Source organism: Nannobrachium achirus (assembly GCF_963921795.1).
Source record: "Nannobrachium achirus genome assembly, chromosome: 19".
NCBI lineage: Eukaryota > Metazoa > Chordata > Actinopteri > Myctophiformes > Myctophidae > Nannobrachium > Nannobrachium achirus.
The window spans coordinates 47,584,429-47,598,275 of NC_137826.1; the positions used below are offsets into that span (position 1 = coordinate 47,584,429).

A 13,847-nucleotide genomic window follows, 5' to 3' on the forward strand; every position below is an offset into this window, starting at 1 on the left:
AAAATCCTTAATAGGCAGTAAAAGAGTTATTAAAGACTATTCTTAAGACTCACTTCTTTTCAATGACCTTTGATTATGATCATACCTGAGGATATTGTATTTATTTCACTCTTTTTAACCGCATGGACCTTAAAAGAGTCCCTATTCTGGACATGTTATGGTAGACGGAAATTTGGCTATAATAGCAGATCTACAAGCTTGTAGATCGCATCCCATATATAATGGGTTTAAGTGATTGCCAACAACTCTTGGAGAGGAAATGAATTCCTCATCGCGGTTTTTCAGTTAAATGTTTTGGACACTCACCGACTTCTTCCAGGACTTTCTGGATCTTTTTGAGGGCGGCGCTCTTCTCCTGGTCCAGGTCTTTGACAGTGATGGTGTATCCCAGCTCTGGGGGAGGAGGCTGCAAGGGAAAATCACCTTCTACGATCAGTGCAACTCAGACATTATCATTATCATGTGGCTGAAAATATAGCTGGTGCTCATTAGTAGGGATCCAATCATGAATCAAACTAATCGATTTAATCTTAAAAAAACAAAAAAGAAAAAAAAACAATCAACTAATAAAATAATCAAAAATACATTATTGGGTGAGGGGAGGTTAAGTATTTTTTTTTTATTTTTTTTTCTTCTTCAAAACGAAAAAGAAAATGGCTGATGTACAAGCTCACACCGTGTCACATCAAGCTCCTCTCCTAGTTTTGGTAAGGGAGGCAGACAGGCGTTATACTTAATGCTTTTTGATAAAGCTTACGGTTAGGAAACACAGGCTCAGGCTTGTGGTAGACTAGACCTTATTTATGCTGCTATAGACTCTAGACTGCTGGGGGACTTCCCATATGATTCACTGAGCTCCCAGGGATTAAAGGAAACAGAAAAAAGAAAGGCAAATAACTATGGACTGACAATTTATTTCTGCCTAAACCTTATATGCCTAAACCAGGGGTCTTCAACAGGGGGTCCGGGGACCCCTAGGGGGTCCTCAGATTTACTACAGGGGGTCCTCCAAATTTTTGTGTGATAGAAATTCCTTTCATATATTAACCACTTGAACCCCACCGACCATATTCGGAGAACTTTAGTCAAAAATAGCAGATCTACAAGCTCACAACGCCTCGCAGCGCGAGGCATTGTGAGCTTGTAGATCGGCTATTTTTGGTAAAGAGGTTTGGTGTAGAGGGGAAAAAGAGCAGACCAAGTACAGAGTGAAAGGTCAAGTTCATTAAGTATTGACGGTTCAAGTGGTTAAATATCAGAAAACACAAATTGAAATCATTCCAAAATAGACTAATGATTGTGCTGTCAAACGATTAAACTATATAGAATCTATGAACAGGTTGTGGGGGTCCCTGCTTCATCTCTCTCAACTAAGGGGTCCTTGGCCTGAAAACGTTGAAGACCCCTGGCTCTAACTATTTTGGCATGCTTTACTATTTAGAAATTGCCTATCTCCAAACTCACAATGTGTCAAGGTAGATCAGTTATTTTCACAATTTAAAAATGTGTTGTTTTTTTTTCTTCAAAATAGTATGCTAAAGCAGTTTGGCATAAAGGGTAAGGCTAAAAAAAAAAGGGGGAAAAAAGGGGTCATGATTCATCCATTTATTTAATTTGAACTGCGCTTGACAATGCACTGCTGGTCTCACCAGAGAGATCTGCTCCCCACCATGGCTGGCCACCAGCTGGATCTTTCTCTTCCGTTTCCCTCCGCTGCTGGTGGAGCTGGACGACAAGGCCACTGGGACCTTGGGGACAGGGGCCACTCTGGCTGGAATGGCAACATGGTCATTTAATACATATCGTGTTGTCGGGTGAAAACCTTGTATGTCCAAAACTGTTCGTTCTGTATTTATCATTTTTAAAATGATTTAAACTAGTGAAAACAGCCGATCTACAAGCACACAACGCCTCGCGGTGGGAGGCGTTGTGTGCTTGTAGATCTGCTGTTTTCACTACTTTTGAGCGACAGCCTTGTCTGATGAAGCAGGGCTTTACTTCGTGGAAAAACATACAAATTTGAAAACTTGGAGATACAAGGTTTTGGCCCGACAGTGACGATATAAAGGTTTCCTTTTGGGAATATGTTCCAGGAACGGCCGCTGCCGCTGCATTACAATAAACCAATTCCTCCATTACATTCTTTATCAGAGGGCTAGGTTCACATTGGCAGAGACAGTCGAATTTTGCACATGTGGGTTACATGAGTAGTTCACCCCCAAAATTAGTTTTTCCCTATTGATTACTCACGCCCATAGAGACTTGAGCTCAATAATATTTTTTGTTTTTTGTTGCATTCAATAAGACAATAATTTGATTACAATAAAATGTACTCCCATTGATTGCGGATGGAATCAATGTCCAAAAATGTAATTTACTCAAATGCATTTTTTGTCTTAGGAATAGGAATGAGACAAATATGAAAAGATATTATTGAACTCAAGTCTCCATGGTGTGAGTAATTAATAGAAAAGTCATTTTGGGGGTAAACTACTTAAGGGAGAGGTTGGGCTAGTGTGTTATCAACTTATCATGTCAGGAAATATGAGTAATTGGTTGTGCACACTTTATTTGGATTCACACCATAGCTCGGTTCTAGCTGAACCGGAGCTAGAGAGCGCTTATTTTGCACCGTGCGGAGGTGCCGGGTGGTCCGACCACCTAAACCTAACCTCAGTAAAACTATGCTCAAACCTAACCCTACCTGCCGACGCTGGTGGAACGAAACGAGCGGCTCCGCCTGGAGCTGTGGTGTGAATCCAAATTGCGTGCCGTGCACACGGAGACGCAAGGGCTGCGATGCTGCGTCTCCAGATTTATTCACGTATTCAGATAAAACACGTCTCCGTCTGGATGTGGCCTCATTCAGAACCAATTAACGGAGAGGACAGGACACCCACGTCAACAGAACGTCCGTAAGAGGGCTTAAACACTCTCTCAGTGTTATATTAACACTTTTACTGGATACGTTATATCAGTGTGAACTGTACATAAAGACTCACATATGGTGGGTTCAGTGTCTGTGGCCACCTTGACAGACTTCACTGAGGACGCAGAGCTGGGAGACTGGGCCTCTTCCTCCCTGGAGAAAAAAACACAGTGTTTCAGCACTTCGACTTGTTAGCAGTGTTGCCAAAAACAAGAGAGAAAGTGTGATGAAAGTGAGATGGAAAACAAGCCCAAAAAGACGCAACTACAGGCCACACAAGCACTTTAAACCTAGATTGACTATTTGAAAATATCCAATCTACAAGCCGGGGGGTCTAAGATATGACAAATGTTTGAGAACCACTGGTTTAAACAACATTTAGGAAGCAATCCCAAATAAGCAGCCACACATTTTGTGCCATAGACGGAGATCTGTTTTTTTTCCCCATTGAAGTATACACTTTTGTGCCAGCGTTTTCAGTGTATTACCATGTTTTTCGAGGGCGATCGCGAGCGTGCACACTGCTGTGCATGTGCTCCGATTTTTTGCGGAGCACTCTATACTAGTACTGAATGTGAGCAATACAGTGGCCTTGCTTCCGTGTTGTTGTAGCTCCGCCCCGGGCTCCACTACAATGCATATGGATGGGACCTCGTGGCGCTGTGGAAACCGGAGGAAAGCGTACTTCTTTTGGGGAATAAGAATGGGACCGGATGGGGAACTGATGATTTGTTTCGGGTTATTTTGTCTCCTAGCAACAGAGGATCGATCAACGGGGAGACAACGGTGATATTAATACGCTTATTAAATAAAGATAGACAGATAGACAGAGATCTCCGTCCATGGCAGAACTTATAGGATAAATAAATACAAAAATGCTGGCAGCAAATGTTAAGAAACAAGCCCCCAAAAAACGCAACCACCAAAATCTACAAGGAACTTGTCCCATGGCAAAAACAGCTGGTCAGAAGCAGAACTCTTACCTGGGCTTTACAGAGGCTCTCTCTGGGGTTTGAGAGCGAGACGACACAGGGCTGGAGAGAGGGGAGGCGTGCGTCGATGGCCTCTTCCACTAAAGACAAAACAAAGTTAGATTAGTTTTGTATTCGTGGTCAACACTGGTCAGAGCTTCAGTTTTAGGTTGACGGTACAGATTTAACCACGACAAGGTTCAAATCTTCACCTCACTCCGTGCCTCACTGCAAGCTTGTATAATATGTGCCATTTTTGTAAAAATGAGAAAATATAGAAAATGTTTCCAAACATTTTGATTGTTGGATTGCTGGGAGTCCCTGGGACAAAACATTTTCAGATGGGGTGTCCGTTGCCAAATACACAACAATTTGGGGGTCCTTGACACTCAAAGATTTGAGATAACATTTTGTAATGTGTTATCCTAGGTTTAAGTTATATTGTGACTTATTTTTGTCTTTTACCAACAATCTAATGAAATCAATCAACCACTTTGGCCAGTGGTAGGCTAGGCGGTGGACATTGCTCTTGTCTGCATGTACTTATGCATGTAATCCTGTTTTGTTCCTTTGTATGTCAAATGTGTGTCTATATTAGGGATGGGACGATAATCCATATAGAAACACTCAAGATAATTGCATCGTGGAGATTAACTTGATCGTGAAATCGACCTCCGTCATCCACTGGGATCAATTCACCTTTTATTTGCCCAAAAAGAAATAGCCGATCTACAAGCTCACAACTCGCCACGTTGCGACGCGTTGTGAGCTTGTAGATCTGCAATTGTTGGCAATGTTCCGCCGCAGGATAATGTTGTTTGTAATTTTGATTATCTTAAATCGCAATTTCTTTGGTCACAATAATCGTGGTATGAAAGTTTCATATCGTCTCATCCGTAGTGTATACATGTTTCGCATACATGGCTGCTGTGTCGCAAGACACATTTCAGTGTGAACTGACGATAAAGAACATGACAGTGTTGATTTCGTCGACTAAAACTATGACAAAGAATGTTTGTCGACTAAAAAAAACGAAATAAAAACTAAGCTGTGATGACTAAAACTAAGACTAAATATATTGACAATTTCGTCAACAAAATAAAAACTAGACTAAAATGTTAGGGAGGGACTAGTAGGGAATAGAGTGATTTTATGTTTGGTTGCTCTCCAGTGTTGCGTGCTGAAAATAGCTGATCACTCAGTACGATGCCATCAAGGCCTGCCAAAATACATTTTATTTGACTAAATCAACTGTAGATTTAGTCGCCTAAAATCTTAGGATATTCAGTCAACTAAAACTAGACTAAAACTAAAAACGTTTCAGGTGACTAAATTATGTCTACAACTAAATGACATTTTATTCAAAAGACTAAAACTAAATCAAAATTTGATGTCAAAAACATCACTGGTACACTGGATCATATGACTGGTGTTTCCAGTACCTGGGCGTAGGGCTGTCACGATATGACATTTTACAACATGACGATTAATTGTCACTCAAATAATTGGCGATTAACGATTTAATTGTGTTTTTGTCGTTGATAATTACATTTCTGTATGGCTTTTGAAGTTGTACATGGTAGATATGACACATAACCTAAATATACAAAGACATTACTGACATATTTGACAACTTACTACTTAAAAAATAACTTTGATAGTGGAAATAGCCAATCTACAAGCTCACAACGCGTCGCATCCGTTGTGAGCTTGTAGATCTGCTATTTCCACTATTTCGGACATTTTTCAACATTCACGATTATGACGATTATGACAAAATAATTGCGATAATGTCAAATAATCACGATTAGACGATTATGTAATAATTGTGACAGCCCTACCTGGGCGAAGCCCTGCGAGGAGCTGTAGGAGCTCTGGATGGCGTTGCGGGGGGAGGAGGTGGTGTGGAGGACGTGGCCTCCGCTCATTGAGCTGACGGAGGAGGTCCGGGAGCGCTTCATGACGCCGTCCTCCGCAGCCACGAAGTTCAGGCCTCGCTTCAGGGTTCCCGGCCTGCAGGGATGGAGACAGAGACGGCTGGTTTAGAACAACGTTTCCCCAAAACAGTGAGTGGGTTCGGGACCCGGCCAACACTGGGTCGCGGATGCATTTTCATAGGTCGCGGGTGAATGTCTTTCCTACATTTAAACAATAGTGTGTGTGTGTGTGTGTGTGTGTGTGTGTGTGTGTGTGTGTGTGTGTGTGTGTGTGTGTGTGTGTTTATTATGTCAAAAGATTTAAAAAAGTTCAAACTAAGAAAATCACAACTTTTCATCAATTAAAAACAACATTTTCCAAAAGTATTTCATAAAGAAAAGAAAAAAAGAAAAAATCTAATAATTGCCATGAATATATTAAAAAAGGTTTAAGAAGTTAATAGATGTGCTACTTTCACTAGTTGGGGTCCCATGCAAACTAGGTCTTGAGCCAAAACGTTTGGGAACCACTGATTTAGAAAGACTAGACCACCGCAATTGGAGCCACTCGAGCAAGAATGGTACACAAATCCTACAAATGGTTCCCTAAGCGCAGATGGCAGATCTTGTGAATGTCCTTTGTTTACTGGTGCTAGACCCTGTGAGAGTGTGGTCGGTAAGAAAAGTCGATTTTCTTCTGATTTGTCTCTCTCTGAAAAAAGCCATTTTAAAATCTTATGGAATATTATGTGGCTTGTGTTAGTTCAGTGACCATGGGTCTAAACCAGGGGTTTTCAAAGTGGGTGACGGGGCACCCTGGGGTGCCGCCGACAGCAGTCCAGGGGTGCCGCGAGGTAATTTGATAATATTTAGAATTCATATGGACGCTTAAAAAATATATTCAGTATCATTTTATACTCTAAGTACAAAGTTATTTTCTGTCAGTTCTAACCAAAATGGCTATTATCTCAATGTTTTCCTCGCAACATAATCGCTAAAATATGCTATAAATAGAAGGTGCTGGGAGTGAAAATGATGAATATAATGTAGGGGTGCCTCGGATGAAAAAAATATTTACAGGGCCAGGGGTGCCCTGAGCCAAAAAAGGTTTGGGAACCCCTGGTCTAAAGAATGGTTCAGAAGCTGTGTTCACGTTCACCCTCCCATTGGAAATAATACTCTAACCTGCAAAGCGGCCCTACTTCATGCAGATACGGGAAGTAAACCGGAGATGGAATGCATTTCTTTCATGTTTTGTCTTGGGCGGAGATCGCATCTTAATTAGTCAGAGACTTAAAAGCAAGACAGCTGCCAAGCAGATGTTGTGATAAGAGGCTTCAGTGAGGAAGGTTAACAGTCACAGGGCTATCAGGCTGCTATAAGCACCACACACGCTCATGAGAAAACAGTAGTTCGAGGGCACATACATGTTAAGGACCAAAGCTGGGCGATAAAGACAAAATCAGATATCATGGTTAGGACTGTCACAAATATTACATAATCGTCCAATCGTGTTTTTTTTTTTTACATAATCGTGATTATTTTTCATTATCGTCATAATCGTTTCCATGTTGAAAAATGTTCATATATTTAAAAGAAAGTCAAAAATAGTGGAAATAGAAGATCTACAAGCTCACAGATGCGATGCGTTGTGAGCTTGTAGATCGGCTATTTCCACTATCAATGTTCTATTTAAAGCATAAGTTGTCAAATATGTCTGTAATTTCTTTGTAGATTTAGGTTATGTGTCATATCTACCATGTGCAACTTCAAAGCCTACAAGCCAAACAGAAATGTAATTGTCAACGACAAAAACACAATTAAATCGTTAATCGCAATTATTTGAGTGCCAAATAATCAATCGTCAAGTAAAATGTCATAATCGTGACAGCCCTAATCATGGTATTTTTTAACAAATACTAACAGACACAAAAATACGATATCCCAACTCCCAATCTGTGATAGTTAAATGGTTTAAACAGGCATTAAACTCACTTGGGTACAAGCTGGGATTGCACTCCGTTGGGCAGAAGGGGCTCAAAGGCAGAATGTGCACTTCCTCCACTGTCGTTGCGTCTGTGGAAAGGAGATTAAGATGGTTTAAAGACGCAAGCTCAATCTTTCACTTGGTCTCACAGGGACCTGGTGGACACAGCACAGCACAGGACAGGTCACTGGCCTGTACTGTACCATGTCACCAGGGATGCACAATATTGAAATGTTGCCCGATATCCCTCTAATTTCATGGTCAATTCGATAGAAACTGATATTGCAATACAGGTTTCCATTAGAGTTTGACCTTACACCAGTTATACTTCAACTGTGATTCTGGGTTATGGATGTATTGTCATTTCCTGATATATTAGCCCTACTGATGCACATATTAGTTCAAATTATTTCAATGTAGTAATTTATCTTTTACTTAACATTTTTCCAACATGCTCTTCACACGCAAATATTACAAAATAGGAATACAAAAATAATAATCTCAGGATTCATTTACTGTTACTATTTACTGATATGATGATCGATTAATTGGGCCCAGTGGTTTTCAACCAGTGGTCCGGGGACCTCCAGTGGTCTGGTCCTTGAAGGTGTTACAGGTGGTCCCCAGCTAAATGATGGATATTTGGTAACCAAATGGATCCTCTTAATCCATTTTACTCTTGACCTAAAGGGTCCATTTGGTTTCATTTTACGCTCTCAAGAGTTACATTACAGACAGTTAAATCTGCATTACTTCATTTACAGTAAAGTCTACACACTTAGAGAATTAGCAGTAAGACTCCCTAAATTGCATACACAAACTTTAGAAGGCCATGGTAGCCAATCAGGAGGGAATATGGTAAATGGGACAGATCCATGTTGATGACATGACTTTAGAGATACTGTGTACCACTTTGCGTGATTTTAGGGCAAAATCTGTAGCAGTGTCCAAAAATGTGTTTTGCAAGAATCGGCCTCATGATGGCGCTAGAAGAGGGCCACGTGAGAAATGAGACAGACCAACAGACTGACAGCCGGTGGAGGTTTTGATAGTAACTGCGACCTGACGGTCACAATAATTGTTATTTTGATCAACATTTGCCCGTTATCTTTCCTATGGCAACACATCAAAACAGCACCTTGGTGTGAAAAAGGTTGAGAATCACTGTCCTAACCATTTGTGCAAAGTGCTTTGACAGAATGGGAGCTGCTGTATGTGTTGCTGCTCCTACACACCTTCTTTTGCTCTTCTGCTCATCTGTAAGAGTCCTGTCCTCGTCGACCACCTCCCTCTTGCGGCTCTCTTTGAGCACCTTGAGGACAGTCTCCCTGGAGCAGGGGTCCGCGGGGGCCGGGGGGCCCGGAGAGCACAGCCCTCTGGGGGAGCCCACATGCTCCAAACTAAAGAGAAAACAAACATCCACAACTTAAACCACCATTCAACCGTTCATTTGGACAGCTAATTCTTTTTAATTTTGTTTAGTCAGTCTTTTGAATAACATTTCACTTAGTTACTTGCGCCAGCAGAGCGCAAAAGTACTGTGTTCGGCAGCGTATGTAAGCAGGTAGGTATGTAGGTAGGCAGCTGTGTGTGTTTAAGACTGTGGTCCAATCAGGGACCAGCATTTCTGGCACATTCATCATTAACAGCCAGTGAGGGACCAGTATTCCTGGTATTGCCCGTGGTGATATCACTGGCATCACCACCAGTGGTGAGCGCACCTCATGGCACGCTCACCACAGGCATCACAAGTTGGCACCTCAACAGAGTGCAGTTCTAGTTTTAGTCATTTTAGTCAAATGAACATTTTAGTTTTAGTCTACTGAATATCATATGATTTTAGTCAACTAAATCTACAGAGACAAAAATGTATTTTGGCAGGCCTTGATGGCATTGTTAATGGCTGATTTTACACTTGGTTGCATGCTGAAAATAGCATAGATCTACAAGCTCACAACGTGTCGCAGCAAGACACACTGTGAGCTCGTAGATCACCGTTTCCGGTGCGCGACATGCTTCCATAGAGGACATGCTTTTTACAGGACCTCAAATGACCGAAATCAGTCATGGCAACTGAGATCTTTTAAGCCATGCGAGATGAATAGTTTGAATAACTTCTGGGAAAAATGAAATTAACGTACAGTGGGGATCTGTAGGAACTGTGGTGGTAGGGGTGGGCTGTATGATGATAATTATCGTTTAGACGATACAATGTGTCCACGATATGCCTTTTCAGAGATATCGTATATATCGTGATACAATTGAGGAATTGCAGAATTCAATTTAAACCTGCATTTTGGTCTAAATCAGTAGTTCTCAAACTTTAAAATGTCGAGGTCTCCCCTTAACTCTGACATTTGTATACTGTCAGAGTTACATACTTGTAAAGTTCAATTTAGACCTCCCAAAAGGAACCCAGAGAGTCTAGTTTTTGTCAAGTAACTTGAAAAATAACCATAAAAACCAACATGAAAAAGAATCGTGATAAAATCGTGTATCGTGATGCAGCTTGGAAAGATATCGTGATATTGTATTTTTCCATATCGCCCACCCCTATGTGGTGGTCTGTAAATAATCAAATTAACTTACAATGGGGATCTGTAGGAGCTGTGGTGGTCTGGCCTGGCGATCTTGACCGTGACAGGACTGGCCAGCAGGGAGGAGTTGCGCGGGCTGAGGACGTTCTTCTTCCTGAAGCTGTCCCACTGGGCCGGGGGCAGCAGGCCCACTGAGGACATGCCTGTCTGCTGCAGGGGGTAGTGGCGCTGAGGGGTGATGGTGAACCTGCTGGCCGTGCCCACCTGCTCCCTGGGAGGAGAAGAAACAAACAATATACACATGGATTAAAGCAGGGGTTCTCAAACTTTCACATTTCATGGTCTCCCCCTTAACTCTGACAGTGTACAAAATGGAACCAAATGAAACCTGAAGGGTTCATTTGGTTCAGTCGGGTTCAATCAGTTTGTGTGCCTCCATCTCTTTGCTAGTTTGACCACAACAAATGCTTCAAATAACCGAAAAGCTTGTAGACTGTTTTGGCTGCCTATCTAGAAAAATATTAAAATGAAAACTACATACACAGCCTACTACACAATACACATAAATCATACATACATACTTATTTAACAATAAAATATTCAAACATAATAATTAGCATGGTATAAAGTAACCCTTATGCATCCCCCCTGCAAAGATAATGCAGGGGAAACAAGTTTTAAACACAGGAGAGGCAAAGGTAAAGAGCAAAAGTAGTAAACAAAAGAGCAAGCCAAGATTAATAAAATCTCAAGTAACATAAAGTAAAGATGTTTCATGATTATGACCTGTTTAAACTGAATAAACATGTCTATTAACACTTAATACATAATTATATGATGTGTGTATTTATATAGCAGATAATCATAGATGAAGTGACAAACATAAGTGAAATCTCTTGCTTCATGATGATGTCTATGATCAGGTGCCCCAAGACGTATTAGTTGTAGAAGTGTTCATTTGTTGTACTTCTTACTTGTTGTTATTAATTGTAGAATATACTCATATTAAACACAGCTACCACCGTTTGCCATAGTTCTACTACATCAGTTTCAGTTTCACCCTTCTACCTTAGATCACACTTCACAACATCAACATGTTGTTAAATGGGTCCAGGTGGATTTCCTGTTGCAGTGCGTGGGAGGATCTGTAGACGGTCTGACAGGAAATGACCCAAGCTGTTCACATAACGCAATTCCACTGATAATGAGGTCTATAAAGTATAAGCCTCATGCATTTTGAAATATGGCGGGCTAGACTTTGTTTCTTAATGAAACATTGGAGCACCTCCTGTTAATATAGACATTCATCACCACCAGTACAAAGCATAGGATATAATATGCAGAATAAATAAATAAATGCATCCCCCACCACCCAGTCGGCTTGCAGGATGTACATGTCTATGATTTCACTTATGATTAAATGCTATTATCATACAATTAAATATAAATTGTTACCATTCCCAGACAGTTTGCACAGTCTTAATGAGCCATCCCTGTGTATTGTCTAATAAGTGGTTGTCAGAGTGGGGTCAGGTTGAGGAGGTCTAAATAGACCCTTACATGTATGTAACTGTCAACTGTTGAAATCATAACGTTTGAGAGCCACTCATGTCAGTGATTCTCAAAGTGGGGTCCAGGGACCCGTTAAGGACCCTAACGGGCCCATTTGATTCCATTCCCTTGACCCCACTTTGACTCAATACAGGTCTGTAACTGTCAAGACTTATTAGGGGTCGTTGTAATTATAAGGTTTGAGAGCTTGTGAGTGATTCTCAAATTTGGGTCAAGCCAGGCAGGGAATGGAACCAAATTGACCCGTTAAGGTTGATTCCACTTCTTTGACTCAATACTTGACCGTGTTCATGACCAACAACATGATCAAGTACTACCAAGCTATGACTTGAAAAGCGTTCCTCCACTCACCCGGAGAAGGACAGTCTCCTGTTGGGGGTGTGCACCGCATGGTTGGGCCGGCTCAGCCTCTCTCGGAGCTGGTCCCGGGGGTAAACCACGGCTCCGGAGCCGCCGGAGGAGCCTCTCATGCCGGCCACGACAGGCGGCGGCGGCGGCCCCTCGGGTCTGCTGATGTAGGAGCCCATGAGGATGTCCCGGGGGCTGAACAGCGACGAGTCCCCTCCTGCTCTCCTGTAAACACCCAGTCCAACACCGGCGGTCTGTGGAGGGAGGCCAAAGCCGGGATATGCGCCCGAGTCCCGGACAACAACGTGGTGGGCTGCCGCCGCTGCTGCTTTGTTGCCGCCGCGGTGGCTCCTGGAGGTCCTCCCCGCCAGAGGAGCTGCCGCCGCCGGGGCTCCGTTCGCGGCCCTGCCGGTCAACCAGCGCCGGAGCGCGGCCACCGCGGTCAGTCCACGCCGCGGATCGACGGGGCCTAGCCTTGCGTACAGCGACTGTCCGTTGCAATAATAACACGCAATGCCGCAGACTCCGAGGGTTAGCGAGACTAGAAGGAGAGCGGGGACGCAGTAGAGAAGCACGGTGAGCGAGAGCAGAACGGCCGCCGACACAGAGAGAACAAATAGCAAGTGTTTCTCTCTAGGAGACATGGCGGCACCGCGCCGCCAAGCCGGAGGACTCTAGTATCCCATGATGCATTCCTGCTGCTTCGCTCTTCTTCTTCTGGCACTCTGCTTCAACGTCGACTCGATTCGGGTTTTGCGGTTTGCGGATCCGGTCTGGAGCGGATACGGAAACGGTTGTTTGTTTGTGCGTGGTGTGTTCGTGTAAAATGGCCGGATATGGTAGGCGGGTTCTAGACCGGATCAGAGCTCTGAGTAGTACAAAGAAAGCAGGCGATTATCGGTGAAAATCCCGGTGACGCCAGGATGTCAACAATTTCAAACTGTCAAATAGAAACTGTTGTTGCTATAATATAATGCTGTACATTTGACCTAATCCATATAAACTAGCCCTTACCCGTTCAAAGATATGAGCTCCGAAATGATGTGCAGTGTGTGGGTTATGGGATGTGCACTGTGCACACAGTATATGAGGGATGGAAAGTAACTTTAACTGGTGCTTGCATGATAATATGTAGAGGCATCAATGTAAGAAATACCCGTTTCGTTTAATGGCTACAGAGATACTGTTTGTTTGTTTGTTTGTTTGTTTGTTTGTTTGTTTGTTTGATTGATTGATTGATTGATTGATTGAAGGCTTTATTAGAAGTTTGCATAGGAAAATGTACAGATTCATGACGGTACAGTTCACTGGTACAAGGTCTACTAAAAGGAGATCCATGAAAAGACTAAGCTTATTTCAACAGGAAACCATTTAAGTATCTCATATAACATTGAATGACAGACAAATAGAACACAGTACTATGCAGTAGATATGTAAAGAAAAAGGGGGAAAAAAAGAAAAGAAAACAGTAAATCTAAACAAACAGTAAGTATATACAAGGAATATACAGTAAATCTAAACAAACAGTAAGTATATACAAAGAATATACAAGTATATACAAGGAAGGGGCAGGGAGGGTAGGGTTGG

At 42.3% G+C, this 13,847-nt stretch overlaps 1 protein-coding gene across 1 annotated transcript in view; it reads right to left on the minus strand.

Moving 5' to 3' along the window:
- Window positions 1–12,925, minus strand: part of pom121 (POM121 transmembrane nucleoporin) — a 28,085-nt gene extending 15,160 nt beyond the window's left edge. Inside the window, exons 1-9 of the mRNA XM_080748763.1 lie at window positions 12,264–12,925; window positions 10,393–10,611; window positions 9,039–9,203; window positions 7,812–7,892; window positions 5,742–5,913; window positions 3,913–4,001; window positions 3,003–3,082; window positions 1,650–1,771; window positions 307–406 (exon numbers count right to left, since the gene is read on the minus strand). Of these exons, the coding sequence (XP_080604889.1) occupies window positions 307–406; window positions 1,650–1,771; window positions 3,003–3,082; window positions 3,913–4,001; window positions 5,742–5,913; window positions 7,812–7,892; window positions 9,039–9,203; window positions 10,393–10,611; window positions 12,264–12,904 (1,669 nt within the window). The 5' untranslated portion in view covers window positions 12,905–12,925. The remainder of the gene's footprint in view (window positions 1–306; window positions 407–1,649; window positions 1,772–3,002; window positions 3,083–3,912; window positions 4,002–5,741; window positions 5,914–7,811; window positions 7,893–9,038; window positions 9,204–10,392; window positions 10,612–12,263) is intronic.
- Window positions 12,926–13,847: the final 922 nt, after the last annotated feature.